The sequence below is a fragment of the Chaetomium tenue genome (assembly GCF_020726465.1).
Source record: "Chaetomium tenue strain MPI-SDFR-AT-0079 chromosome Unknown F5144scaffold_4, whole genome shotgun sequence".
In the NCBI taxonomy this organism is placed as follows: domain Eukaryota; kingdom Fungi; phylum Ascomycota; class Sordariomycetes; order Sordariales; family Chaetomiaceae; genus Chaetomium; species Chaetomium tenue.
In genome coordinates this window covers 1449151-1476746 of record NW_027117332.1, presented here as the reverse complement: position 1 = coordinate 1476746, position 27596 = coordinate 1449151, and the positions used below count along the sequence as shown (strand labels likewise).

The window sequence follows — 27596 nt, the reverse complement described above, 5'->3', positions numbered from 1 at the left end:
ACATGGACGAAGAAGAGACGAATGAACTTTGGTGCCACCATCCCGCGGTCGGAGTTAAAACCTTCTGGTGAGCGCTGCGGCTGACTGTGTAGCATTCGGCGATTGGCTGGGTTGTGCTAGTGAACCCCTGTCTCATAGGGTGACACGGTCTCGTTTCCGACCCAAAATGAGGGAGCATGGGCCGTAAATCTCGAACCTGTGCCACACAGTCCTAACCTTCCTCCGTCACCTCCGCCCGCGTTTTCCTAACTCATCATCTCTTCCGCTGCTGTCCCAATTCTCCTCCGCCCATGCCAGCGACATTCTCGTAAGGGCCTCACAAGATGGCCTCGGGGGTAAGACCACCAGGACGGTTCTGGCCGTCCCGGCATTCACTCGGAGGGTCCGCCAATGCTGACCGTTGCTTGGGCAGTTCCATGCGGGCCTGGAGCCGGCTCGGCAAGACTACCCGGAAGTCACGCACGTGTCGCACGGATACGGCCACCACTACCAGCAACCGCAGCCATACTACTCTCAGCCCTACGATCCCCCGGCGGTGCCGGCGCCTAAGCCAGACCACCCCGCGGCCCCGACTCCGCCGTCGTCGTATGGCGGCCAGACCGTCGCATCACCCTTCAGCGCGGCCGCGCAGCCCGCAGGAGCCCAGCCCGAGCCCCCGGCCCGAACCGGCAGGACAATATTCGGCTGCAGCGTCCTCGTCTTCATCCTCTCGTGCATAATCGCCATCCTCTCAGCCGCCGTGATCGGCTTGGCCGCGGCAACAGGCATCGAAGCGCAGCGCGCGAGCAGCGCCTCGGCCAGCCTAGACGCCCTCAGCGCCTCATTAGCGTCAGGAGCATCCGCCACAGCCAGCGCGACCGGCGCGGCATCCACCGCCGTAGGCATCATCGACGACGGCTGCTCCAGTGACCCCAGCAGCGTCGACGGGACGCTCTACACCTCTTTCTCCCGTAGGCCCAACCCCCCTCCCACCCCCCCCCCCCCCCCCCCTTCTCCCCTCTCAACTAACCAACCCCACCCCCACGATCACAGTCCTCGGCGCCCTCAAATTCACCCGCTACTGCAACAAAGACGCGCCCAACCCGCCGCTTCTCTCCCTCTTCACCGCCAACTTCGGCACCTGCATGGACGCGTGCGCGGCCTACACCAAATATGTTCCCGCGACGTCCAGCGACAGCGACGGAGGCGGCAACACCACCGCCGACGCCGACACCATCTGCCAGGCGGTTTCCTTCATCCCCGCCTGGACCAACAAGCTGACGGCCGAGCGCGGGGGTGCGCCGGGGAATTGTTATCTGAAGGGCGGGCCGCAGAATGAGACGGGGTTGAATGTGCCCGAGATTGGGGTCGATTGTCATGCGGCGATTTTTACGCCGGGGGTTTGAGGAGGGGGGAGGATGATGGAGGTTGGAGAACTTATCCGATGGATGGCGAGGAAGATCGCAAATCCATTTTGGGTTGGCTACCTATCGACGGCGAGGAATGCCATTAAATGGCGACGGCAGGCTGGTTTTGGTTGTTTGGTTTGAGTCTGCGGCTTATTCTTGTTTCGAGCGAAGGAGCTTGGGGCATTGGCTGACTTTTGTTATTTTTGCATTTTGATGCCGATATGAACTTTGAGGGATCTGGGAATGGGAGGGAACGGCATATTTTAATTTATTTTCAGTTAAGATATCATAGTGTTGGATTTGCAAGCATCATCACATAAGGTACTGTGCGCATTTCTTGGTGCCTGTTGGGACTGAGTAAGCGACTTACTGGCACTGTCCGATCTTGGCTCCAGACCGAGAATATGATGCGATGCGATTAGAACCACTTAGGCGGCGAATTGCTCCCCAGACCGTTCAATTGGCTTCGGCCCGAGATTTACAGCACGTAAACTTACTGTTGAGTTCCCGTTGCAAAACCTGGGAGGTTGCTCCTCAACTTTTGCAACTCTTCACAGGGAGGAGTTGGACTGCTTGGCGCTCTTACTCGAGCTCCTGAGCAAAGTTACCAAACCCTGCGTTTGCCCAATCACTAAACAGGCGAGGTCAAACTTGCTCTCTTTCCCCAACACCAAGAGCCACCATCTTCCAACTGCATAACCGACCAGACGGGGTTCGGCAATCGATAGCTCGTCCTAAAAACAGCGGATTCAATGCTAGCCGACTTCGGTTCCGCCCCGGAGATGCTCCGGACCCGGAGCCAGGGCCGACTCGCGACCTGCCGTTCCTGGAAAATACACTTTGACCACCCCCCACACGCGACCATCATCAATCGGTGTAACTCGAGTGCCGAGTAAGCTGAGTGGCGGCAGAATTGAGCCTCGACCAGCAACCGCACCTTTTCCCGTCCCAGCCCTGTCGCAGACAATGGTGATCGGAAAGGGAATTGAGCGTCGTGTGATATATAGATGTCGTCTGGTGTTCCGACATCGGCAGGAAGAACTTGCTCAGTTCAGGTTTGGGGATATTCCGTTGCTGCTCCTGACGTCCTCGGCATTGCTAACAAGTCCGAGAGGGAACGGAGGTGGAAGGGGAGACGGATTCGTTTCATGATGCAGCATTTGCCCGCCCAGTTCGGGCCGTCGTCGGATGTCGCCTCGTTATCATCGGACGAGAAAGGGACCCCAAGACAGCGAGAACCCCGCCTCGACCTGTGACACGTGGGAAACGGCGGCAAGCCTGGTCTTTATCACTTCGCTCCAGGCGCCGGCCAGCCGAATTGGCGTATTCATATTACGCAATTCCGGCTGTTGGGGCTGAAAAGACGGACCGCAGTCGGGGTTGGCCATGGCATTCGATAGTGGAGTCGTGAGATTCGGGGAAATACTGAGTGGATTTACACGCGGAAGCTGCATCACGACTTTTGCCCAGACTGCGATGGCGGGGTAGCAGGCGGGGCCGCGTGGGCGGTGACAAGGCAAGAGCAAGGGTCCTCTTCTGCAAGCCACTGCTTGGCTGCCTGTGGGCCTGGGCCACTCTGGGGCCAACCTGGTCTTTGCTTTGGTTCGCTCCACTGGCATTTCATGTCAATCGAAAGGCGCGAGCCCACCTTTTTTTGCAACCCTGGCAATCCTCTCCCGTACCCATGACTCTCGCTGGGCGGAAAGCCTGCGGAAAGCCTGCTGAAGGAGGTGGGAACTGGCTTTCAACATGCGAACAAGAACACATGTTCCATGCCCGGGATTGGGGGGGTGTGACTGAAATAAAAACTGTTCCCTCCAATTCTGGCCGACTCTCTGCTTACGTTGTTCTTGACAACCATCCCATTGCTTGCTAGTTACGTTTTCGGTTCCTGGATTCCTTGAGTCGACCGACGACGACGAGACATCGGACTTCGTGAGCAGGCAACGTTGCCTCCTTTATATACAGGTTGCCGGCCACATCTCCGAGCAACCTGTAGCCACAACATCAGTGGAATCGCGCGTGAATATTAGTAATGTATCCCGGTCCCTCTTTGTGCGCCCTTGGTCTGACCGTTTGACAGGTACTTCCTTCCGCCCTCCCGGTTGACATAGGGTGAGCCGGTGTTGGCCGCTCAGTCACGCCCTTCTCCGCTTCGGCCGACTAGCGCCCTATTGTCAGCATTCTTGGAGACATGGAGTTTGTCAACTGGGACCAGGCCGACCCGGAGCCCATCGCCGGCGTCGACATGCTGTCGTCCACTGGCCAGCAGCTGGACGACATTGACCTGGCGCTGGCCAACGTCGCTGGCGATGACTTCTCGTTTTGGGCATTACAACACTTTGAGAACAATGTCTCGCCCACCCTGAACATCAGCGAGGAGATCCCCATGCCCACCGACAGATCTACCCGGACCTTCGAGGACCACTTGGAGATGGCCGAAGCCCCGTGCCACAACTGCCAGTTGGGTGGCTACCAGTGCAAGAAGATCCCGGAGGGTCAGTACAAGGGCTACTGCACAAGCTGCGTCGCCCTCCGTTGTGAATGCAGCTTCGGCCTGTCATGCGTTTTCCCTTCCAACCCATGGCCGGTGATGGGAGACCACCCTAGGATGCTTCGGGAGGAGAAAAACTGCGATGCCACTCCGTCCTCCGCTACGGACATGCCGGGGTTCACTTCCACGTCCGGTGCCGATAACACCTGTCCCAATGAAGGCCCAAAGAACAAAGTTGGTGCCCGTTTCTCCAGAGAGTCCGTCAAGATCTTGAAGAACTGGCTGTCGACACACAGCAAACACCCTTATCCCAATGACGAGGAGAAGGAGATGCTCCAGAAACAGACCGGCCTCAGCAAGACCCAGATCACAAACTGGCTCGCCAACACCCGACGCAGGAACAAGAACGCCGTCAGCCAAAGGTCGACGTCGCCCGGTGTACGAAGTTGGGCGAACCCCATCGACATTCCTCAGAGACGGAGAACCTCGGGATCGCTCGAGCACATGAATCCGCTGCAGCGTTGGCAACACTCTCCCCCCGAGAACGAACCCGCGTCTGTGACGGCTATTGCTCGCGCCGTCAACTCCGCCTCAAGCGTCTCCTCCGGCCTCAACAGCCCCTACAGCGCCAACTTCACCGACGATGGTTCTGGCCGCTCGCTCTGCGATTCCAACATCAGCAGTGCCAACACGTCGCGCTCGCAGTCGAGCGCGTCGGCCTACTCATACGGGTCTCGCGGTTCATTTGGCTCCGGGGGCTCTATTCCCCGCGGGCGCAGGCGGAGGAGGAGAAAGGCCCCAGCCGCCACAACCACCACCCACATCGGCCCGGCTAAGACCTTCCAGTGTACTTTCTGTACCGAAACTTTCAGAACTAAACACGATTGGCAGCGTCACGAGAAGTCGCTACATTTGTCGCTCGAGCGATGGGTGTGCTCCCCCAACGGCGCGCAGGCCTTCAACCCTGAGAATGGACAAATGTCGTGCGTCTTCTGCGGAGACCCGAACCCGGATGAGGCACATATCGACAGCCACAACTACTCGGCCTGCCAAGAGCGAACCATGGGAGAGCGCACCTTCTATCGCAAGGACCACCTACGCCAACACCTGAAGCTGGTCCACGGCACCAACTTCACAAGCTGGTCCATGGAACAGTGGAAAGCCACGACTCCCGAGATCCGATCCCGCTGCGGGTTCTGCGGCACCGTCATGGATACCTGGTCCATCCGTATCGACCACCTCGCCGCGCATTTCAAGGAGGGTAAATCCATGAAGGATTGGAAGGGTGACTGGGGTTTCGACATTCCCGTGCTCGACATGGTCGAGAATTCCATTCCTCCCTGTATGTCTTGCTCCGTGTTCTTTGTTTGATTTTGGCCATGGCTAACTTGTAGAAGATCTCATTCACGACGAAAGAAACTCGCCCAATCCTTACGAAGCATCCCAGCCCTCGACAGCTTCGGCGCGGCATGCCTTCGAGCTCATCAAATCGGAATTGTCATTTTACTTTGATGACTGGTGCGAGAGGGAGGGCAAGCCTCCCTCGGATGAGGACCTGCAGCGCGCTGCGTGCACTCTGATATACGACACGGAAGATGTGTCGGGCGCCACTGAAAATCCCAAATCCTCATGGCTGCGGGACTTGATATTCTCGTCCGATTGCCTGGCACAAGAGGCGAGGTGGACCAGGGTCAAGGGGATCGACTGCTGGCAGCAGCTCAAAATCAACGGCAAGACCAACATTTTCGAATTTGATCCAATGGAGACCGAGCTCCACGACTATGTCAAGGCGAGGCGTTTGCTGGGCTTGACCGCCATGGATAGTGAGCTGCAGGCCGAAGCGTGCAAAATCATCCGCCACATGGATGATAATTCTCACCAAGCATTCAACCACGTTGTCCAATTCTTACTTCGCCTCGCCTCGAGCTCGACTGAATGGCTGGCTGATTTCCGGCAGCGGGCTCATTTGCCGCGATCTGAAGACCTGGCCGACCCGGGAAAGCGCTCCAAGGACCCGTCCACTATCGATTCGACGGTCCACAACTTCAGTCGGCTCGAGTTTGAGCTCGCCGAGTACGTACGCGTACAGAGGACGCTTGGTGTGGAGCCCACCGATGCCGACTTGCAAAAGCAGGCTCGTATGATCATTTACGAGTTGGACGACGCATGGAATCAGACTGCCGCCGACGATCCAGTCTGGCTGGCAGCCTTCAAGCAGCGGCACGTGGCTGCTTCCACCACCGGTGACCTGTTGGGCAATGCCCCGCTGCCCGCTACTACGACGGCAGAGTTGTGGTGGCCGTCCGTTGCTAAAGGGGGCTCGTCCGGTCTACGTACCCCGTCCCCTTTCTCTAATGGGAGCGGTAGCGGCAGTGGTAGTGGCGCATCCAACAAACCCATGCACAAGATGTTCTACATCAACGATGCCAACTGCTACCAGCGCCTGGCACGCGAGCTCAAGAAATGGATCTCCTCGACCATGTCGCCCAACAACCCCAACTGCCACGTCCCCACCGACGAGGAACTCCAATACCAAGCTCGATGGATCGTCTACGAAGAGTGAGTAGACTTCCTCCTATCCTCTTTCCCCTCATTACTAACAACCACGCAGCGACGATCCCTGGAACCAAACTGCGGCCGACAATTTCGAATGGCTCCGCCGCTTCAAGCGCGAAGTCGGCCTCCTCACCGACCCCACCCTTCCCGGCCTCCCCAACACCCTCAGCTGGAACATGGCCGACGGCGGATCGGGCTTCTCCCCGCCCTACCTCTGCCCCCGCGCAGCCACCGCCAACCAGCTCACCCCCTTCCCCACCATCGCCACCACCACTTCCACCACCACCACCACCACCACAACCACCTCCTCCTCCACAACCACCAACCCCACCCCCCCAGGCCCAGGCCCCGGCCTCGTCAACATCACCGTCCGCGAAGGCGGCAAGCCCATCCCCACCGCCGGCGCCACCGCCAACCGCTTCGTGCGCGGGCTCGGCGACCCCACGCGCCACGACCCGCCCGCCTCGGTGTTCTGCTCGCGCGAGCTGGAGAACGCCCTCGCCGACTTTGTCACCAGCGCCGTGCTGGCCGGGGGCGGGGGCGCCGCTGCCTTCCCCTCGGACGAGGCGCTGCGCGAGCGGGCGCGGCAGTTCCTGGGTGGGGCGGTGCTGAAGACGCCGGCCGATGATAAGGTGTTGTTGGGGCGGTTTGGGGAGGTCATGAGGAGGCGGTTGGGGTTGTTGCCGTTGGGGGGGCAGGGGCTGGGGTTGGGAGGACAGCAGCAACAGCAGCAGCAGGGTTTGGATGGGGGGTTGGGGTTTGGGATGGGAGCTGCGACGACTTCGACGGCGGGGATGGACTTCTCGGCGCCGTCGGAGATGAATGCCGTGGATGCTGATGTGATGCAGCAGATGGATTTTGACTTTAGTGACTTGGGGGATTTCATGGGGGTTGCTACGGGCGGGATGCCGATGGACCAGCTTTGAGAGACGGGGTGTGTACATACGTGCCACTTGGGTTTGTTTTGCTTTGGGGTAGGGGCGAGGATGTCGTTATGTGTCAATGGTTGCATGAGCTAGGAGGGAGGGGCGGAGATCTCATAATGTCTTGAATGTATGATACCTCAACTTGGTTACTGGCGGGTTGCGACACTCAACGGGTCGGGTAGGGGGGGGGGGGTAGCGGGAAAAAGAAAAAAAAACCACTCTTAATACTTTGAGCGCTTCAAAATGTCTTCGTGAACAGCGCCTTGCTTCAGGAGGCAGGGGAGCAACCCAATCTTGCAGGTTTAAAAAAGGACAACGATGCCGTGGTAGGTTGAGACCGAAATCCAGTTGTCCCTCCCCTCCCTCCCCCTAAAGAAAATCGGCAAAGAAGAAGAAACAAATGGAAAGAAAAAAAGGTGAGCGGCTAACTGACAAGAAAAAGAAACCGAGAAAAACTCCAAAAGGAAATGCCCAGTAACAGGATTGAACTGTTGACCTTCGCATTACTTAGTATAACCACTAGGAGTTATATTAGTACGACGCTCTAACCAGCTGAGCTAACCGGGCTGTTGATTGTTGGAGTTCTGCTGTGGGACTCCAACCCAAGGACATCCCGCGGTGTTCCCTGCCACGAAGTTAAGCAGGAACCCCGAACGTTCTTCATTTTCATATAACAAGCAAGGTCCTTGGGATATACACTTTAGTTATTTCATTTGGATGATGTGATAAAAAATACTATGAGATATCATACACATAGATTCTCCTAAAAGTCATATCAAGCGTGCGGAAATAAGTTGATGGGAGTTAACATAATAATATCGGTCGGGTCCGTTGTAATCTTTGCTCCCATGGGCCAAATAGCTCTGCTCCGCTTCATCTTGTTGAATTCTCGACTCGGGCAAGTCAACCGTAGTTATGTTATGGCAAGAGAGTAGTAATATTCTTCAGCCCGACCAACAGAAGCAGCTCGAAGAAGAATAAAATAAAGATGCATATTCGGCCATCTCATCTCTTCCACCCAGCCCATCCATCACTCCCCAAAAACGCCATTTTGCCCATTGTGCCATTTGCCCATCCACCGTCCATATCGGACAACAAACCGCCCTTCCGAGCAACGCAGAAAAGCAACGCCTACCAGGCGCCTGATTATATCGTAAGGTATGTTATGTCCTGGCCGAAACCACCGTTTCGCCGTGTGCTCAAAAGTAAAATGCCAACGCCAGCAAGCTTCCTCCCATCCATCTAGCCACGCCATGTAATGCTACGCGCCGGTAAAATATCCGCCGTGGGAGGAGAAAAAAAAAACAACAGGAGCGATTGACACGTTGCCCCAACCCCCAAAATGAAACGAAAGAAACGAAGCCACAGAAGCAACTTAACCCCCCCACCGCCACCGCAACAAAAACAACCTCAAAACCAGCTCCCCTCATCAAACCCCCCATCTCCCCCATCCTGCAACAACCCCTGCGGCTGCTGCAACGCCTCACCACTCTGCTTCCTCGGCCGCCCCCTCTTCTTAGGCCCCTGCGAGCTCGACCGCGCCCGTTTCTTCTTAGGGCCCGCGCTACCCCCCTGAGCCTTGCGCTTCCTCCCCCTACCGACAGGCTGTTGATCAGCCATGTCATCGTCCTCACCCCCACTATCCAGACCCAACGGATCCGCCTCAGCGTCCGCATCCAAGTCCTCGTCCTCCTCCGCGGGGACCAAAAACTCCTTGTCCACGTTCATCAGCTCGATCAGCGCCTTGCATGTGGCCATCATGCGCGCGCGGTCCGTGAGCCCCGTCATGATGGCGGCCATCTCCTCCCACACCTTGTCGCCCGTGATGCCCTGGACCTTGATGGGCGCCTTGGACAGGTCCTTGGGTTGCAGCTTGCCCTTGCCCTCGCGGCGGTTGGCCGTGCCCATGCCGTAGAGTCGGCGCAGGTAGGTGCGGACTTCCCAGAGCGCGAGGAGGATCATGGAGCCGGCTGTGAGCTGGCGTAGTCGTGGTAGGTCGACGGTGACTTCTGGGTGGGTAGGGGCCGCAGGTTCCGGCGGGGGTTGTTGCGCTTCTCCGCCGGAGTGGGTGAGCTCAGACTGGGGTTGAGGTTGGGAGGGAGTCGGCTCCATGACGTCCATGCGCACTTGGAAGACTTCGGACTCGATCGCCTGCGCGATGGTGGCGCCGGTCGAGGTGACTAGCTTTTCCATCGCGGAGACTATGCAGTGTAGCTCGCCAACGGTGACATACTCAAAGAAAGCGAGGTTCTCGACGATGAAGCGGGAGTACTGCACGTGAGGCGGGATCTCCTCCGAAGTGTCGAGCTTGGAGATGTCAAAGTCAACTTGGGTGCAGAATTTCTCGAGGAACCTCTGGCGGTTCTTGGACTTGCTGATCTTGAGCACCTCCATCAGTAGATGAAGTTTGGGCGTAAACGGATTAGCGGTAGCGCCACGCGGGTCCTTAACAATGTCGCGCTGGTACGCAAATGCCGATTGTATTGCCTTGACATACTCGCGCTCGACAACTGTCTCGTGCTTTCCGTGGAGAGACTTGTGCTCGAGGAAGGCAAGCTCCGAAATGCGCGAGTTCGACGACGTCTCAAGAGTGATGAATGTAACACCGGTCTCCTTCGGATGCACCAGACCTTGTCGATTAATGCTGGCAAGTACCTCCACGGCGAGGAAGGCATGGTCGTCCTGTGTAGAGGTAGCGATGCGAGTCACTTCTCTTAGAAACCGATGAGTAGTGGCACTTGCGACGTCGTCGTAGGTAGTGCCGCCAATGACCGTGAGCTCGCGCTTCTTCTCCGACTTGGAGCCGTTGATGGCAGGTGCCTCGGACGCTTGCTCGGATCGCGTCTCCTCAGTGAAGAGAAACTCCTTGAGAGACCGCAGGATCATGGATTCTAGAGCCGGAACTTGGTCGTCAAATACCTGCTGGAACGTGGTGTAGACATTGGCAGACACGTAGTTCCGCGGCGAGGCCTGGCAGACTAGGCCAACCGAATCGAGCGCTGCTTTCCTGACGTCTAGAGGTTGGGCGGGAGCAGCGAAAGGTACCACGACATCAACCATGAGCTTCGATGCGGTATCTCCATTCCACTTGGGAAAACCCTTCTTGAACAGTTCGAGATGGCTGTCGAGATTACAGTGCTTCCCGGCCATACCCACGATAAGCGAATACCGGTCGAACTGGCGAGTCTTGAGCTGGTCAAGAGGATCTCTCTGGCTCATGATGCGTAGTTTCTGGATGGCGGTCAAGCTGGACAGCACTAACCGGGCAAGATGCTCCGAAGTCTCGAGCAGAGTGCTGATGATCCACAGGCACGCCATGACGTCGTCAAGCAAAGCCCGGGTAACCTTGGAGACAACGGGCAGCAGCTCCTTGCGTACATCCGCAAGGAATTGGGCGTGGGCGCTTGAGAGTTGTGGGAGAACACGGCGATAGATAACTACTACTGCCCTGGAGACAGCCAAGTCCTCACTGCTGCTGATGCTTGTAATGTGCGGTTTCAGGAGACGCAGCTGCTCAAAAGTGAAAAGACTTGCTTCGGCCTTGGCGAAAATCATCAGAACCTGGAGGACGTCACGGCCAGATGGAGTTGATGGATCATTGGAATCGCCGTTGTCAACGAGATCGAACATGCTCGCGACGAGCTTCGTGCACACCTCCATGGATGCCGCCGCTGTCTTCGACTCTGGCGCCAAAAGGGTCTGCAGAACTTTGTCGAGGACCGTCGCAACGCTCCCTCTCTTAACGGTCTGAACCATGAGAGAAACATGCTCGGCGAGTGAGATTTGAGACGCTGTCGAGTTTTCACCGCTGTGAAAGGGGCTGAACCATATCTCCTCGATCACTTGGCGAGCAAGGTCTCTGACACTCTCTTCGGGGTCCTGAACGCGGTGGAGTAGGCCATTAGCAATCGCGCTGCGGAGGACCCTGTTGTTGTTACGAAGGTAAATGTCCTTCGCCAACTTCATGGCTCGCTTCCGTACGCCCGGACCGGCATCAGAGAACCTGTCGACCACAGTCTCGGTCATCCGCTCTTCCAATGCCGGCCGCATGCCGATGCACTTGCCGATGAGTCCCAGAGCAGAGTCGCGGACTTGAGTGGACGAATCGTTAGAGCACCGGAGAATCAGCTGCACAACCACCGAGTCGCCATCCAGGATAGAGGGATCTGTTTCCAAGACCTGGTTGATGCTCTTTAAGCTCTTGCTCCTCACAGTCGGCTGGTCACTAGCCATCGAGTTCAGGAGGATGTTCAAGATACCGCTGAAGGCCTCGCAAAGTTGAGATCGAAGAAGAGTGATGGAGTAGGACAGCTTGGCCTGACTGATTCTGACGTTTTTGAACGAATATTCGTTGGACAACCAACGGCGGTCCTGAACCATCTCCCGAAGGCGGTATGCCAGCCGACCCAACTCTTGATCTCGCTCACGGAAATCGTCCTCGAAGGAGTCGTAGCAAAGGCAGACCTTGGTGCCCCAGTCAGATATGATGAACGAGATAGCGCTCGCCAGGTGCGGGTCCTCGGAGAAGCGACTCTCGAGGTATTCGAGCGTGGCTCGATAGGGGCCGGTCCAAGCAACCATGTGCTCGGGGCGGGACTTCAACTCCAGGGCCGAGGCTGCGAGCTCCGAGAGGAACATGCCTAATTCATCCGCATCCCTGGCATCCAGAGCACTTGCAACCTTCCTGACGTGACCACGGAGTTTGGAGATTGCGGCACCCATGCTCCCCAGAAGCTCGAGAGCCATGTTCTTGGCTGGAACGCCTGATTTGTCGTTCTCTACCAAGTTCACCATCATGACCATGAGCAGCCGAAGAAGCAGCTCGGAGGCCGGCCAATCCGGGTTGTCGAGGCAGGTTGTGAAGTCCTCAACAAAAAGATCTAGCAGATTTCGGTAGGGCGTGTCACCAGACTTGGTGGACTTGAGCGCTCGGTTAACGATGAACTTGACGACGTACGAAGCGTTGGCTTTGGCGGTGTCTAATAGCGATGTCGCAATGCTATCGAGTTCCTGAATGGCGGTAGAGTGTTGCGAGGCGGCATGGTCCTCGTCACGAATCGTGAAGGACTCTTGCGCGGCATGCTGGCGGTCACCGTTTACGTCCTGTTCATCCTCAGCAACCATACCACGCCGGGTTTTGCCCTTGCCCTCGCCCACTTTCCCAGCACTCGTCTGGACAAGACGCATGATGAGGGCGGAGACAGGCTGGATACTGTTTCCGTCAACGAGCTTGAACGTCCGGGCCCGCCTTCCGAGAGGAAGCTTCTCTAAGGAGGTGAGAATCTCATCAAAGATCCCTTGGCGTTGGGAGGGATTCAGCAGGAAGATCTGCGAGAGCATATCCATGGCAACCAAGCGGAGTCCGTCAAACTTTTGCGTGTCTATGACAGAATCCTTTTCGGCGTTGGCAGTTTCCATGAAAATAAGGCGCGATGCCGCAAACTCCAGCGTGTTGGTAACGGTATCAGAAGTGTCGACCTTGGAAATCAAAGTTGACATGAGAGAGAAGAGCTTCTGGCAGTCCGTAAAGAGGGCAACGATCTTCTTCTTACTGGAAGACATCGCCCTAAATAGCTCGGCTGTGTTCTGAGTACTTCTCAGTTCCACGATAGGGAGGACGACGCCGTCGATGAGGCGCTTGCACAAGTTGAGGCATCGCTCGATGACGTCTTCCGGGTAAAGCTGCTTGTCTTCTCGGTCACCGCACATCATCCTCAATGACGTCCGTGCCGCCCGCATAGCAATCTCAAGGAGCGGGAGCTGCTGAAACCACTGTTCAGCTTCAGCGGCGCCCCACGACTCGTCCACCTTGATTTCCAGAGACTCGACTTGTCTGTGCGCACCCTCCGAGAGCCGGAGAAGACGGAGAAGGTGGTCAAGCGGGACGCGCTTGTAGCAGTTCAGCGAAATAACCTTCGCAAGAAGGGTTTGTGCCTTGGATTGGGCGGCCGCGGTGAGGGTGGCCTCGTTGTCCGCGACGAGTAGGATCATCTCGTTGCCGTATTGCTGCGCGAGGGCGTGGCTTTCAGCCTGGAACGCATTGTGTAGAAAGAGCCTTAATTCGTGCATCGCCGCCTCGGCTCTCTGGCGCATATCTAGGCTGTCTCCGTACAGGTCATCGCCGTCGATGTCTTCTCGCTTCTGCTTCTTCAGCGATAGGTTCATCGGCTCGTCAGGTTCGTCCGGAACAGCCAGGTACTCATCCTTATTGAACTTAGCTACGCTGGGAAGTTGGATAGAAATGGCGGCCTTTTGGGAAGCCGAGAGCGCCTGTGACGATGGGGTCTTCGCTGGCACATCCGGGACCGGTTGTTCCGCACCGTCGGCCGGACGAGGCGATGCTAACGGTGGCACTTGTTGTTGGGGGTATTGCGGTATGTCAGCAAGCCGGATAGGGGTGGGCGCGCCCACGGTTTTCGAATCGACAGCGGGTTCGTTGAGCGCCGCGGCTGCGGCTTCGAGCTGACTCTTAGTCGGCAGGACGATCTCGAACCGGGCCTTGTTGTGAGTATGCGCCTGCCGATTAATTGGCGTCACGGGAGACTGTTGCTGTTTGGGTTGTACCGGCTTTTGCGCAACTGGGGCGCGCTGTTTTACCGGGACCGGAGTGCTCAGCGCGTTTGCTAGACTGTTTGTCGCGGGCGACGGCGTATCGGGTGTTGGATACCGAAAGGGTATCGCGATCTGATCGTGAACCATCTTGGAGAATGGCTTAAGGGTAGCGGCAAGCGAAGGCGACCTCGGCGTGTTGGAGGAGCTTAAGGGAATCTTTGGGCCTGTCTTGAACTTGCTTCTTGTTGTTAGCGATACCCCTGCCCGAATTGAAATAGAACATACAACTCGGGAATATTCCCTCGCTCTAGTAAATGTTGAACTTGGCTGACAGCTTGTTGGAGCCGCCTGGAGGGTGGCTTCTGAGCGGCAGCCTCTTGATTTAACGTTGCGAAGTCGTGGCCCGGTATGAGGTCGGTGACTGGCGGCGCCGGCGTAGCTGAGCCAATTGATGGTGACGGAAGTACGCCTATAAAAAGAAGATAAATGGGTTAGAGGTTAGATGTTCTCTAGAAACTGGGAGCGCGGTTGTGGAAGCATCCCTACCCGAGTTGAAGGGTACAATTGAAGAAAAGGGCGTGTATGGGAGTGCTTCGTCGAGGGTGAAGGGCCTCGTGAAGCCCATGGCTGGTAGCGGCTGCCCGGCCGGCGGGCCGGGGCTCGGGGCGCCGTGAGGATGGCCATTATAAATGTCGGGCCTCGGGTCTGCCATCGTGAAAAGGACGGATCACAGTCGGGGACGGGACATGGTCGTTGGAGTCGCTGGACTTCGCCCGGTACTTGGCTCGACCAACTAATCTCCTCGTTTGGCGCTCGAGAGTGGTAGGTAGATGATAGGTATTGTTGTATCCATGCGGCAATCCCCTGATCCTATTATGCCCTTTACCCTGTGTTGTCGGGCATACGGTTGTCGCCGATGTCTGCGTTTGGTGTTTTGTCGAAGAAATGTCCCGAGAGGGTTGTTGAAGTCTATCCCAACCGCAACCGGGCCAGGGTCCACCAGAGTCGCAGGCAGCCTTGCACTACCAAGAAGACCGCCAAGCAGCCAATCCTTTTTCGGCCCAATGAGCCTGCCGGGTTTTTGGGGTACTCATGGCCCGTGCTTCGCTCTCTGGGGATGGCAGGCCCCGCTAAATTTTCTGGCAGGCGCGCTCTCAGGTCCAATGCGCCGAAGAATTCCAAGTTTGATCTGTTTTGGTGCACTCAACAACAAACTTCTCCAAGCAGGACTCTCACAGCTTAACATAACGACAAAATGGCCGCAATTGGCTCCCTGATCTTTTGTACTGACTGTGGCAATCTGCTGCCCGCGTCCATGGGCAGCGAGAAGAACATTCTTCATTGCGACTGCTGCGGAGCAGAAAATAGAGGTTAGTATGGGGGGTGAATTGAAGAACCACCGAGGAGAATTGCTAACTTTCGCAGATCACCCCTGGAAGACAGTAACCACGAGGACGAAATCCTCTGATTTCCCCTCGGCACTCCGACAAAAACTTTCAATTGTTCAGACCGTCGAAAGGCACAAAGTGCAAACCGAGCGCATCGATCCCAATACCGAGTGCCCGAAATGCGGCAAGACTGGGATACGGTACTCCGAAGTGCAACAGAGGAGTGCTGATGAAGGCTCAACTATCATTTACAATTGCGATTGCGGCGAAAGGTGCGGAATACTGGGATTGCGTCTATGGATCTTTGCTAACGTGGGATCCAGATGGGCTATGAACAACTGAGGCCCATGGCCATATAACGACAACGATTTCTGAAATCAGATCCCAGCGATCTATACCGAGCTCCCGTGCTACCTGAATGGTATTATACCTTTTGAGACCCCAACGCCAAAATACAACCCGCTTAAGCAGTCCCTTGCGCCTCCGGAATCAACGCGTACTCGGTCTCGTTGCTCTTCTCGTACTCGGCCATATCCAGGGCCACGATTACGCTCTCGCGAACGACCGCCTCTGGATCGTGCAGGAACTTCTTTAGGGTCTCCTCGACGCCCTCTTCATCTCCAAGGCTGCCGAGCGCCTCAGCGGCCTCGTGTCGTACCATGCTCGCCTCCTTGGTGTTGCTCAGGGCCTCGGTAAGCGCAGGGATGGACGCTGGGTGCGCTAGTTGACCAAAGACAAAGGCGATTTCGTGGCGGAATAGAGCGGAAGAATCGGCGAGCCCCTTTGCCAGGGCCAGAACGGCGGGAACAGCGGTGGGAAGGTCGGGCGGCGACGCCAAGTCGCGCAGGGCGAACATGGCGCGGTATCTCTTGAAGAGCGGCAGGCTTGTATCCATCAGGGCGTTGCCCAGCTCCTCCACTGTCTGCTCCTCCTGGCCCTGAGCCGTAGGCGGCGCGGGATCGACCGAGGAGAAATCACTAGATAATAACAGCAATAGTTAGCAATCTACTTTCCCCGACTAACCCAACACAACAACCACCACCCGAAACACATGCGTGCACATACCTAGCCCTCAGCTTCTCCGCCTTCCTCCCCTCCCCATTCTCCCACTCGATCCTCTCCACCGCCAGCTCGCACGTCTCCGTGACCACCACCTCCTCCCCCTCCCGGTCCCGGAACCTCTTCAGCACCGCCAAACTCGGCACATCCCCCAACGCCCCCAGCGCCTCGGCCGCCTCGTGCCGGCACATGGTGTCCTCGGCCGTGTCCTCCAGCACCGCCGTCAGGTACGGGATCGCCGCCCCGTTCGCCGTCTGGCCCAGGCAGTACGCCAGCTCGTGCTTCAGCAGCGCCGACGGCGACGCGAACCCCGCCGCGATCGCGTCGATGGCGGCCAGTGATTCGGCTGAGGTGGCGGGGTGAGTGGCCGCGACGTGCTTGAGCGAGAAGAGCGCGCGGAAACGGACGGGGAGCGGGGTCGTTTCGGTGACGAGCGATTGGCGCAGGGCGGTGATTGTGTTGAGGGTGGTGGCCTCCGAGGAGGGGGATGTTGTCGTTGGGGCGGTCATCGTTGATTGGGGGGATGGTTTGTGTTGAATTGGGGGTTGGTGAGGTTGGTTGGTTGCTTGTTTGGTGGTGAGAGTTGTGATGCTGCGAGGCTTGTGCCTTTTTTCTAGAGAATGTGGAATGTGGGACGACTCAGGAGCCGACAGTCGTCCGACGGAGACACGCTGGGGAGCGCGGGGCTGTTGGAAATTTTGGAGGGGCACTCTTGGCTGATAACGATAAGGGGGGGGGGCTTGGGTCCCACCTAGAACGGCGTGAAGCGGCAAAAAAATAGCCGCCGACAAGGGAGCGTCCATGGCTTGTTGGTGATCTTGCGACACGCTAGGGGTTAAATTGTGAAAGCGCGCACTCGCGATTCGCCCCAGCCTTGTTTTCCCCGGGCAGAACCAAACCCACACTCAGCCAGGTTGCTCTCACTCGTCATATTATGAGGGGGAACACCGTCGTTTTTAGACTGGTCGGTGTTTTTGGTCGAAGAAGCGCACGGTGCAGCAGGCAAGGCAAGGCCACAAGCGAGATACCGTTGCTGCGCTTCGAGCATGGGGAGGTGAAAGCGCTGGGACATCATGGATAACGGATTGTTTGTATATTTAGTTAGCAGGGCCGATGACCTATGTCCTTTTCCCTCTCGGCAATCCTCATTCTTTCGTCTTTGATCTACGCTTCCTGCTCGTCACAGGCCTTTCTTCTTGCGATAGTTAACCCCTTGTCGTGGTCCAATGGTTCTGTTCCCCCTTCTTCTCTTGCTTCTCCTCGGCATCGTTGAAGAGGTGACAGCGTCGGTTCTGCTGGGTCGGCAACGGCCGCCATCTGATGGCGGAACAACACTGGCACTCGACAAGCGGCAGGGATCTACCGTCTTTACCACTTTCTCGGTCATCTTCCGTGAAGGAGATGCCTCCCGCAGGCGGACCGCCGAGAGCGGCTTCGACATTCGCGTTGATGTCGTGAACAGCGCCTGGGGATTCTGCGGCTCGAACAACCCCAAACAGTGTGACATGGCCGGAGTCTGTTTTGATAACTTCTCCTGTTCCACAGGGTGCGGGTCTGGAAATCCTGCCTTGAAAACATGGACCTGGTAGGTATTCCACAGCACGCCTATGCCTCTACCCACGCAAGATACTCGAGATTGAGCACGAACTAACACGCTACAGCGCTGGAACCAAAGCCCGCTACTGCTCGACCGACCTCCTGACCCTTTCCAGTGACTCCCCTGACGCAGTCACTTACCTAGCCTGTGGCGACAGGCCGGACAGAACGCAACTGTATAAGGCCTTCACCACCACTGCAACACCCTCAACCTCGTCCAGCACAGCAGCCACGCCACTACCCACACCACAACAAACCTCCCAGATCACCACCACGGACACCTCCCCCTCCGAAACCGCCGCAGCCTCCACAGACTCAGCAAACAACGACAGCAACAACACCAACAGCGCCGACACCAACACCAGCACCAGCACCAGCACTGATACCGCGATGATAGTCGGCGCCTCAATCGGCTGCGTCGCGCTCATCTGCATATGCGTCGTGGTCGTTTTCCTCATCCGCCGCAGTCGCGCCACATCTGCTGCGACAGCGGCAACAACAGCAACAACAGGAGAAGCAACAACAGGTGGCGCTGCTGTCGTGCCAGCGCAAGGGGGTTACAAGCCTCCGCCGGGGGTGTTCGATGGAGGCCATCCGGTGTACGAAATCGGCCACGGGTACCCCGCTACGGCGCCGGTTGAATTGCCCGGAACGAGGTGGTAGAGCAGATAATGTAAACTGGGGTTGTTTGCAAAGGGGGCTGGGTCGGTTGGACACGGTCGTAATGTGATGGTGTACTAGTGTAAATGGATGTCGGTGCATAGCGGGAAGTTCTGACAAGAGGGCGGCCAAATTGCTTACTTTACTTTTGGTAGTGGGAATGTTCGTAAATGACAAAATAATCTAGACACACAGGTCTGACTCACAACCAAAATACAAAACCAAGTGAGCAAATCTGGCGACGTTGGTGATCCGTCAAGTCGCGATAGATCGCCCTGAAACAGCATCATCTGCTCCGACAACATACACCCACCGACCTGTCTAAATTTGACAACAGACAGTTGGGTGACCACTCTCAAAAGATAAAATGGTGCTGTTGTGGTGGGTGCATCTGAGCGATTCGGCGACAAAACCGGGGCGGCCAACACACATGTGTTGTACTGGCACGCTGCGGGAGACAAGTTAAATGAAGATTGGGGGTGGTCGCTGTCAGGTATGCTGGTCGTTACTGCGCGATGATCAGCGCCTGCCGGGCCAATGGTTCTGTGGCGCTTCCCGCGCGGCTCGTTGAGACCCTATCGGCTGGTTCCTTGTTACAGGCCTGGGCCCTGAGCAACACCCTTGCCCGCAGGTTCCCCAGTTTCTTATGTCGGTTGGTTCTGTTCTGGTTTTAATGTGGTGCATACCCCTGCTTCTCTGGGCGCCTCCACCATCCTCGCGACTCCCCAACTCTTTGTCGCTTTGTGCTTTGCGTGGGCTTGCCTCGCTCCACGCTCATTTTTCCATTACCGTTCCCATGGCTCTTTAATTTATAACTACCTCCGATTCCTACGGCAACTGGCATGATCCCTTTGGCATGCGCCGCAAGTTGACTGCCTTGGGCATTTTGCGAAATCGCTTCCCGCCCCTCGGCCACAACACTCTTGCAAGATGGGGATCCCCCGCCGGCGCACAACGTTTCGTCGCTATGTTTTGGGGGCGCTCTTGTTGACGCTGACCTTCTACATCCTCCCAAAATCAGACACAATAGCATCTTGGGTCGGGCCCTTGGCTGGCACAACACCACACCCCATCGATCCTCTCATCCGAACCGCCGAGAAAGAGTTCGAGGCCAAACTCTCCAAGTCGACAAAGACACTGGCAGCCGCCGCCGCCGCCTACCGAAAGCGACGAGGCCGGCACCCCCCGCCAGGGTTCGACAAATGGTACGAGTTCGCCACGGAACGGGGAGCTATCATCGTCGAGGATTTCTGGGACCAGATCTACCAGGATCTAGAACCCTTCTGGGGCGTCCGGCCCGCCAAGATCCGCAAGGATGCCCGCGACTTTGATATGCGTATCCAGATTCGCGATGGCAAGGCGTCGACTGGCAGCGACTGGTTTTGGACCCAGATCTGGCTTGGGTTGATCCAGACTGTCGAACACCTGCTGCCGGATATGGATCTTGCTGTAAACCCCATGGACGAGCCACGTATGGTGGTACCATGGGAGGATATAGATGTATATATGAAGAAGGCGGCTGAGACGAGGCGCATCGTCGCTGTTGAGAGTGTAGTCTCTAGGTTCAGCACACGAACCGTGGAAGCGCCTCAGGAGGACCAGAGCGATATGCTTCCCGCGCAGTGGGAGAGGGACAGTACGTTTACCTTAACCACTCTTTTCAGAGTAATATACTAACCAGACAGAACACTACTGGCTTATCGCACGTCGCGGGTGCCCGCCTGATAGCCCAGCCCGCCTCGCTGAGGTTATTACTGACTTCGATAAACCGCCTTCTATGGCTAGCCCCTTTAGCCTCGAACACATGAAAAACGGCTACGTCGCCAACTACACCCTGAGCACCGACTTTTGCCACCAACCAGATCTTCAAGCGCTCGAAGGCATCTTCGTCGAGCCTATCAGTGTCGCAGCCACCAAATCACTGATCCCCGTCTTCGGCGGCTCCAAGCTCTCCCGCAACAACGACATCCTCCTCCCCGCAGCCATCTACTGGAGCGAAGAAAAGCGCTTCTTCGGCGCCGAAGCCGCCGCCACGCCATGGACCTCTAAACAGTCCTCGGCCATCTGGCGCGGCGTCGCCACGGGCGGCCGCAACACCGCCACCAACTGGCGCGCCTTCCAGCGCCACCGCTTCGCCGCCATGAACAGCCCCACACTCCTCGCCCATGCCGAAGCGGCACCCAGCACCCCCCCACCCAACTTCGTCCTCCCAGACAAGCGCTACCCGCTCCCGCCCGCCGCACAAACCGACCTCCCCGGCTGGATTGCGCGCACCACCGACATCGCGCTGACCGAAATGGCCTGCTCCAACAAGGGCTTCTCGCCCTCCTGCGACTACACCGCCGCCTACTTCACCCCGGCCGCCGGCGTGCCCATGGCCAAGCAGTTCGAGCACAAGTACCTACCGGACATCGACGGCAACTCCTTCAGCGGGCGGTATCTGGGGTTTTTGCGGTCGACGAGCGTCCCCGTGAAGGCCACGCTGTGGCGGGAGTGGCATGATGCGCGGTTGGTGGCGTGGAAGCATTTTGTGCCGATGGATGGGCGGTTTGGGGATTGGTGGGGGATTTTGGGGTATTTTCTAGGGGGTGGGGGGGAAGGGGGGGCGGGGAAGAAGAGGGATAGGGTGGGAGAGGGGATTGCGGAGGCGGGGAGGGAATGGGCGAGCAAGGTGCTGAGGAAGGAGGATATGTCGGTTTATGTGCTGAGGTTGTTATTGGAGTATGGGAGGGTTATCGATGAGAAGAGGGAGGTGTTGGGGTGGGTGGGGGATTTGAGGGAGGAGGTTTAAAGGGGGGTTGTCTGTACGTCTAGGTGTATTCGCTGTACTGTGCGGCTGGCTGGCGTCGTCTCTGTATCAATATTTTGCAGGGTTAGGAAAGCGTGTTTTTTACGGAGTATTATTCGTTAGATCAGAAGCTTTTAACAAAGTTCAAACCACCATTTCCCTTTCCCGCTTATCCGGTGTCTGATTAAACGCAAAGCAGAAATGAATGAAAGTTTTCTTCTCTCATTCGGGCATAACCTCCCTCCCATAGGATCCTTTGTCCTTCTATCCATCTAAGCTACTTTGTGGTTTGGGACAACGGGGATATGCTATAACTAACCCTAACCCGATTGTTATTGCTAATCAGGGGCTGTCGACACAACAGAAACCAAGTGGAATGGTGGAAGAAAACATGTTATAGGAGGGGAGATGGCGCGGTATTCGTCTCCTTGGTCCCTATCATGCTACTAAAAGCCGTCCAGAGACGAGCCAATGCTGTTCTCTAGTCCCCCGCCCCCGCCCCCGCCAGGAGGTCAAATGGGTTGTTCGAACGGGGGTTGCTCAGACGGGGCTTGCTACCACCCTCATCCGACGCTATGTTTTTCCTTTTCTTCGAATTCTTGCTGTTTTGTGGTTGCCGGACAGACTTGATGAGTGGAATGGCATCCTCGAGATCTGCACAGAGAGTCTCTAGACAAGAGAGGCACTCTTCCTCCCTCACCGACGACACGGTCTCCTCGAAAGTCCTCAGCGAGGGGAAGTCAGTCAATGGCGGAAGCCGCGACAGAAGTTGCGAGAGCTCTGAAAAAATTGTCGTTGTGGCCCCTGCGCGGTGTTTTGAGAACTCGAGGATCTGGTGAAGCATCCTTAATGAGTAGTAGGTGGCTTGGATCTGCGCCAGGAGGTGGATAAAGTCCCATGAGCATGGGTCCAGTTTCCCCCTCGCGTCTTGACGAAGCAACTCGAGACTGAGAGGATATCCTTCACGGTCCATGGTCATGACAATGTCCTGGTAAATGGCCAGCATTACCCATACAAGTTCAGGTTTGCCCACGCCAGCCTCAATTTTGGAAACGAGGGCTAGCAGGGAAGTACCCAGGCTGTCAATCTCAGTGGGCGCTGGGACCTCAACCTCCAAGCCTGAGGATATAGTCTGCAGCCTTCTCATCTCGAATACTGTCGGTATGTTGTCGCTCTCTCGGTCGGACAACAAGACTGCGTACGCCAATTGCCTTACAGGCTTGCTTGCTTCCCATGCGCTTGTCCGGGACGGGTAATCGAGGAGAAAAGGCAAATACATTTCCAGTCTGGAATCTTGGGGATCCTGAGATGACGGGTCATCCTTTGAGACTAATGTTACAATGCCTGAAGTTTGGAGTGATCGGAGGACGATTTCGGAAACCCGTGGGTCAAGGGCCGACGCTTGCTTTGTTTCGGGCGTCAACGCCACCTCTGGCGAGAGGTATTCGCTAATAAACTTGGAATATTCCTCTTCGGACGCCGAAGCTGCCTCGCCCCTTTTTGTTCTCTCAACTGCCTGTTCTAGCGTCAGGTGAGGATCTCTGTTTATCTCGAAGGCGAGGTTCTGGATGCCGGTATCCGATTTGAGGGACAGCCGTCTACAGAGATCCGCAAGGCGGTACTGGGGGGCACTGAGCGTCTGGTTTTCTGTATTGGCATCGATGTCTGTAAGAAAGATGACGCCACCGGCTTCACCCAGTCCATACGCCAACAGGTCGGAATCAGATGTCAGAACCATTCCGCCATGTTCCCGGACATGCTGAGCGCAAAAGCCATCTGCCTCTCCAGGAACCAAGTTGATTAAGGGCCCGAATTTTGGTGAGTTTCTCAGCGCGTCAATGACGGCGGGAACGAGAAAGGGCGGGACTGGGGGTCTCAAGCTGGCTTTCTTGTCCGAGGGCCAGGTATCAGGAAACAAATCCACATTGGCTTCACCGATGCGATGGGGGCTGATGGCTCTCGGTACTCCTGCTTGTAATCCTACTTGGTACCTGATCAACCCCCGAGTCATTTTGATGAGGCGCTGTATCCGCTCGGGTCTTTTTGAGCTCGGCAGATAACTGTCGAAGTAGATGGCCGAACTAGGAGGGGCTGTTAGTCCGGGGTCATAGCATGTGCTCCAGGAGCCCGACTTTACACTGAAAGGCCGCATTTCTGTATTCTATCCAGCCATGCTATCGCAGTTGTCCCGAGCAACTCATAAGAGGGCTGCTCAAAGGGATTGGATTTGGGGGTTATCCTCGAGCAAAGGTTGAGGACATGGTATGCGAGTGCTGGGCCATCCAGAACGACAGCCCCTGCTGCGATAACGGCCCTCTCGGCATAGGGTTCTAACTGTCGCCGGAGTTGAGGAATCCCCATTGTGGCGGGGCAACAAAAAAGTCGCCGTGTTCTGTATGTTTCGGTGAGGTGAGATGCCCTTGATGCGCTTGTGAAATTTGGGCCAATTTGGGGCACAGCAAGTTTCACATATACAGGAATGATACGCCCAAATGTGTAATATTACACTTTCGGCAATATTTCGTACTTGTTTCATTCAAGCAAGTAATCCAATCCTCCTCCGTCTTTACTCCACAACTCCACAAACTTCCAACAGCCTACAGATAACTACTACAAACTCGACGTACAAAATGAAGTCTAGCCTCCCCCGTCCACGCACCATCTAAGTAATGACTTTTTCCACTCCGAACTTAGCCTTGTAAGCCGCATTGAGGCGCTTAATCACCTCGTCATTGCCGGCAGTCCACCCCAGCGAATACCCCGTGAACCACTGCTTCACCGTCGCCAGCGGCACTGATGTCACCTTCTGCTTAGCCAAGTACCGGGCCAGGTAATGCACGGCGTCCGAGAGATCGTAGCTCTGCGCGGCAACGACACCGCCGCCGGCGAGGCGGTCGATCTTGCAGCAGAAGGCGTACTTCCACGGCGCCGCCAGTACGCGCAGGCCGCCGTGCTGGAAGATGATCTCGTTCTGGGCAAAGGCCTGGTCCGTGAGGGCGTCGCGCTGCGCCTGCGGGATGAAGAAGACGGTGTGGTTGTTGAACCACCCCTCGTTGAGCTGGGGATCGCGCCCGACGGCGTCCTTGGCCGCGCTCATGAGGTAGCCGAACTCGGCCACCGTCAGCCGGTTGTTGTAGAAGTCAACGTCGTGCGTCGACGTCCGGCTCTTGAGGAAGATGGTGTTGACCGCGCCGCCCACGGCGATCACCGTTACCGCCTTCTTCTTCCTGGCGAGATAGTCGCCGACGTTCGTCAGAGCCGACTCGAGCGTGGGACGGTCGAGGTTGGGGAGGGGGGCGCTACGGCCTGGAGTCGCCGTCGGTGCGAGTTCGAGCAGGGCTTTGGCATTTTTGCGCTGCTGAAACTGAGACCAGGACTGACCCATCTTGGCAAAGGCTTGGGTGAGTGTAAAGAGATGTCTTGCGTGGTGTAGTGTGTGAGAAGGAGTTTGTCGGTGGATTACTTGCTATAAGGGATCTATGGTAGGTATCGGCGGAATTTCCCTGTGCGACAACAGGCATCTTATACAAATCCGACCACCTGCGCCTTTAGTACACGACGATGGCCGTATATTCGGCCTTTCGACGGCTCGTCCTTGTTCCCACGGCCAGGAGGATGCCCATTATGGCATCCACAGCGTGGATGTTAGAGCCTCTGGTGGGGCACGAGGCAAAGCTCAAACACAGGACATAGCTCGGAAATCCTGTTGGACGCCCGCACTAGAGCCTTGTAGAGAAACAGGGACCGAGGATTGTTATATCGAGTGGATACGGATGGCCTTCATAGGAACACAGGCCGGAGTTAGAGACTAAGACAAGTGGAAACTCGGATTCCTGTTGGATGGAGAGGCTGGCGAAGTGGAGGCCTTAGATTCTGACGGTGGCACAGCCAGGTAGCTCGAAATGCGATCTAACATACTTTACGACGTGGACCGCGCTTTCAGGCATTTTGTTGGTCTCGCAAACCACCAAACAATCGTCTCGGCTCTAGCGACATCGCGCCCGCAACCCCCCCTCCCCCACACACAATGCCCGGTTTCTCTCGCTTCATCCCGGAGCGCTTCCGGCAGCAAAAAGATGTGGACGCAAAGCTCAGGCAGCCTCTCCAAAGGCCTCCCGATGTGGCATGGCTGTTGGCCCACCGCAACGAGCGCATGGGGCAGACAGCTCAGAGCCAAGGTGCCACGCCCACGGCCTCCTTATACCGCATGTACGAGTACCTGGTTGTCGGCTACATCATCGGCCTGCGAACAGAGATCGAATATTTCTTCAACCAACCATCGTGGGCCGTCTCGGCGATTCCCGACCCCCAGGACCCCGACCCAGAGCGGTATGCCATCGTTGCCGTGCTGCCATACTATTTGATGACGGCCTTCAACCGCTTGATTGAGCGCGGGTTACCAAGAGGTAGTCCAGCAATTGTTGCTGGCAACGCGGCAGAGGATGCATTGAGGAGGCGTAAGATAGTACTTGAGGAAGAACCGAGTTGGGTAGCCAAGGTTCCACCGTTGCCCCAGCCTTTGGTCATACCAGATCAATCCAACAACACACCGAAGGATGATGCTAGGGGCAAGCGGTTTTTGAAGATGAACATCATCGCGGAGGAACCCCACATATTGTTCGTATAAGCAATAGAAACCCCTTGGGTCACCACTGCAGGAGGCCGAATTGAAACAACTGTTCTGCAATTGTAATTAGTACCATTAGTTATTATATGACCACCTTGATCGGCCGACGTCTCTCGTTGTCTCGTAAGCCACCAACAATCGCCGGGTTGACCAGCAAAGACCTTGCCTCCGCAGGCGGGCGGAAAAGCGAATACACAAACGCCTTAACCGTCCGCAGCAGATTCCAGACCCCACCGCCGGCGACCACAGTCCGCTCATACGCGCCTTGCAGCTCATCGAACTGTAGCCATTCGGTGCCCGCGCCCTCGTGGACATGCCCGAAGACGTGCAGCTTTGGGCGGACCCGCCACAATTCTCGCAAGAGATGCTCACAACCGAGTCGTAGCAGATCGAGATGCGCCCGCGGCGGGCCATGCGTCACCAGCACGTCGATGCCTTGCGGAACACTCCCTGCCCAGACATCCTCAGCGCGCGCGTACTGGAACGCCCAGTTACCGTGACGGGGCGAGCGAGGGCTGCCATAGACGCGCAGCTGGCGGCCGTTGGCGCAGGTCACGGTGGTCTCGGCGTTCTCCAAGTAGATGAGATCGCCCCAGTCGATGGGGCCGCGCTCGGCGACCGCGTTCTCGTTCGCGGTGCCTCTTTGGCCGTCACAGCCCGCGTCTAGCAGCAGATCGTGGTTGCCGGCAACGACGATCTTGATAGGGTGGGACTGGGCACGTAGCCAGTCTAGCGTGGCTTGGAGTTCTCGCAGCGACCCCGACTGCGTGAGGTCGCCGGCATGGATGAGGACGTCGCCGTCGGGGAGGACTGGTTGGGTGTTGTGCGTGTCGGAGACGCAAACTACTGATACCGGGTCGACAAGTGGCTGGGCGGGAACAGCTTGTCGCCAGGTGTAAAGCTGACGAGCAAGGAAGATGCAAGGGTGTTCGAGGAACTGCTGCCAAAGACCTGGTCGTGGTCGATGTAGGAGAGCGTCTAGGCCGTTGTGTTGCTTCCCAAAGAGACTCATGGCAATGTCTTTAGACCCGGCTGCGGAAGCCTTCAGAATTTAAAAATATAGCTTGGAGATGGTTTTGTTACATGGTTATCGAGGTCTGATGATGGGTGGGTTGGTTGGTTTGTGGTAGTGTATCGCATCCTAATTTAGGCAACGAGATAATGTAAGGTAATCTGGTATGTTATTACCACCGTTGGGGACTTGGATTCAGTACCAATACCGGTGGACCCTAGGAGACCAAAACCCTAACCCCTTCCATTCAATGCCCTTTTTGCCACGGCATGGAACCAAGGTTAGCCCTCCGCTTATCAAATGCGCCCAGCACCTGCCAGCCGAGCGTGGATGAGCCTCCCCGGGGTCGGAACCTCTATCCATCCATCATTCACTTTTATTTACCGCTCTTTCAGAACTTTCGATAATACATCCATCCATTCCTTATCCTCAAAATCTCGTTTGCCATTTCTACCTATCACCATTCCAATCTCGCTCTTCCCCTTCACTCGGCTCAGATCCGGCAACACTCCAACCGGCAACACCCCACCAATTGCGGGTCTTGTTGAAT

The 27596-nt window shown here is 56.6% G+C and overlaps 10 protein-coding genes and 1 non-coding gene across 11 annotated transcripts; 6 read left to right on the top strand and 5 right to left on the bottom strand.

Moving 5' to 3' along the window:
- Positions 1 to 209: 209 nt before the first annotated feature.
- Positions 210 to 1593, top strand: F5144DRAFT_229729 (uncharacterized protein). The gene is made up of 3 exons (XM_066783214.1): positions 210 to 335; positions 413 to 950; positions 1033 to 1593. The coding sequence occupies exons 1-3, from the start codon at positions 324 to 326 to the stop codon at positions 1383 to 1385; spliced, it is 903 nt and encodes a 300-aa protein (XP_066642857.1). The 5' UTR covers positions 210 to 323; the 3' UTR covers positions 1386 to 1593.
- A 1676-nt stretch (positions 1594 to 3269) lies between these two features.
- Positions 3270 to 7569, top strand: F5144DRAFT_229722 (C2H2 transcription factor). The gene is made up of 4 exons (XM_066783213.1): positions 3270 to 3420; positions 3472 to 5224; positions 5280 to 6441; positions 6494 to 7569. Exons 2-4 carry the CDS (start codon positions 3583 to 3585, stop codon positions 7362 to 7364), a joined length of 3675 nt encoding a protein of 1224 aa, XP_066642856.1. The 5' UTR covers positions 3270 to 3420; positions 3472 to 3582; the 3' UTR covers positions 7365 to 7569.
- A 263-nt stretch (positions 7570 to 7832) lies between these two features.
- Positions 7833 to 7931, bottom strand: F5144DRAFT_t94. The gene has a single exon. It is a non-coding gene; the product is annotated as a tRNA-Ile (tRNA).
- An 843-nt stretch (positions 7932 to 8774) lies between these two features.
- On the bottom strand, positions 8775 to 14921 carry F5144DRAFT_532654 (uncharacterized protein; the record flags this gene model as incomplete). Its single annotated transcript, XM_066786970.1, has 3 exons — positions 14463 to 14921; positions 14202 to 14385; positions 8775 to 14154 (listed from the first exon to the last, which is right to left on the bottom strand). Exons 1-3 carry the CDS (start codon positions 14626 to 14628, stop codon positions 8775 to 8777), a joined length of 5730 nt encoding a protein of 1909 aa, XP_066642855.1. The 5' UTR covers positions 14629 to 14921.
- Positions 14922 to 15171: 250 nt separating this feature from the next.
- Positions 15172 to 15646, top strand: F5144DRAFT_489133 (uncharacterized protein; the record flags this gene model as incomplete). The annotated part of the gene is made up of 2 exons (XM_066785708.1): positions 15172 to 15286; positions 15342 to 15646. 2 exons carry the CDS (start codon positions 15172 to 15174, stop codon positions 15644 to 15646), a joined length of 420 nt encoding a protein of 139 aa, XP_066642854.1.
- On the bottom strand, positions 15578 to 16825 carry F5144DRAFT_571997 (armadillo-type protein). Its single transcript, XM_066788859.1, has 2 exons — positions 16370 to 16825; positions 15578 to 16281 (listed from the first exon to the last, which is right to left on the bottom strand). The coding sequence occupies exons 1-2, from the start codon at positions 16552 to 16554 to the stop codon at positions 15768 to 15770; spliced, it is 699 nt and encodes a 232-aa protein (XP_066642853.1). The 5' UTR covers positions 16555 to 16825; the 3' UTR covers positions 15578 to 15767.
- A 281-nt stretch (positions 16826 to 17106) lies between these two features.
- Positions 17107 to 18689, top strand: F5144DRAFT_229611 (uncharacterized protein). Its single transcript, XM_066783212.1, has 2 exons — positions 17107 to 17948; positions 18025 to 18689. The coding sequence occupies exons 1-2, from the start codon at positions 17590 to 17592 to the stop codon at positions 18620 to 18622; spliced, it is 957 nt and encodes a 318-aa protein (XP_066642852.1). The 5' UTR covers positions 17107 to 17589; the 3' UTR covers positions 18623 to 18689.
- Positions 18690 to 19159: 470 nt separating this feature from the next.
- F5144DRAFT_511499 (uncharacterized protein) lies at positions 19160 to 21562 on the top strand. The gene is made up of 2 exons (XM_066786554.1): positions 19160 to 20255; positions 20305 to 21562. The coding sequence occupies exons 1-2, from the start codon at positions 19550 to 19552 to the stop codon at positions 21408 to 21410; spliced, it is 1812 nt and encodes a 603-aa protein (XP_066642851.1). The 5' UTR covers positions 19160 to 19549; the 3' UTR covers positions 21411 to 21562.
- A 326-nt stretch (positions 21563 to 21888) lies between these two features.
- F5144DRAFT_491177 (XPG domain containing-domain-containing protein) lies at positions 21889 to 24504 on the bottom strand (the record flags this gene model as incomplete). The annotated part of the gene is made up of 2 exons (XM_066785843.1): positions 21889 to 23545; positions 24098 to 24504. 2 exons carry the CDS (start codon positions 24502 to 24504, stop codon positions 21889 to 21891), a joined length of 2064 nt encoding a protein of 687 aa, XP_066642850.1.
- Positions 24505 to 24822: 318 nt separating this feature from the next.
- Positions 24823 to 26034, top strand: F5144DRAFT_592659 (uncharacterized protein; the record flags this gene model as incomplete). Its single annotated transcript, XM_066790385.1, has 3 exons — positions 24823 to 24834; positions 24894 to 24958; positions 25581 to 26034. The coding sequence occupies 3 exons, from the start codon at positions 24823 to 24825 to the stop codon at positions 26032 to 26034; spliced, it is 531 nt and encodes a 176-aa protein (XP_066642849.1).
- An 82-nt stretch (positions 26035 to 26116) lies between these two features.
- Positions 26117 to 27317, bottom strand: F5144DRAFT_592658 (Metallo-dependent phosphatase-like protein; the record flags this gene model as incomplete). The annotated part of the gene is made up of 2 exons (XM_066790384.1): positions 26117 to 27041; positions 27313 to 27317. 2 exons carry the CDS (start codon positions 27315 to 27317, stop codon positions 26117 to 26119), a joined length of 930 nt encoding a protein of 309 aa, XP_066642848.1.
- Between the last annotated feature and the right edge of the window lie 279 nt (positions 27318 to 27596).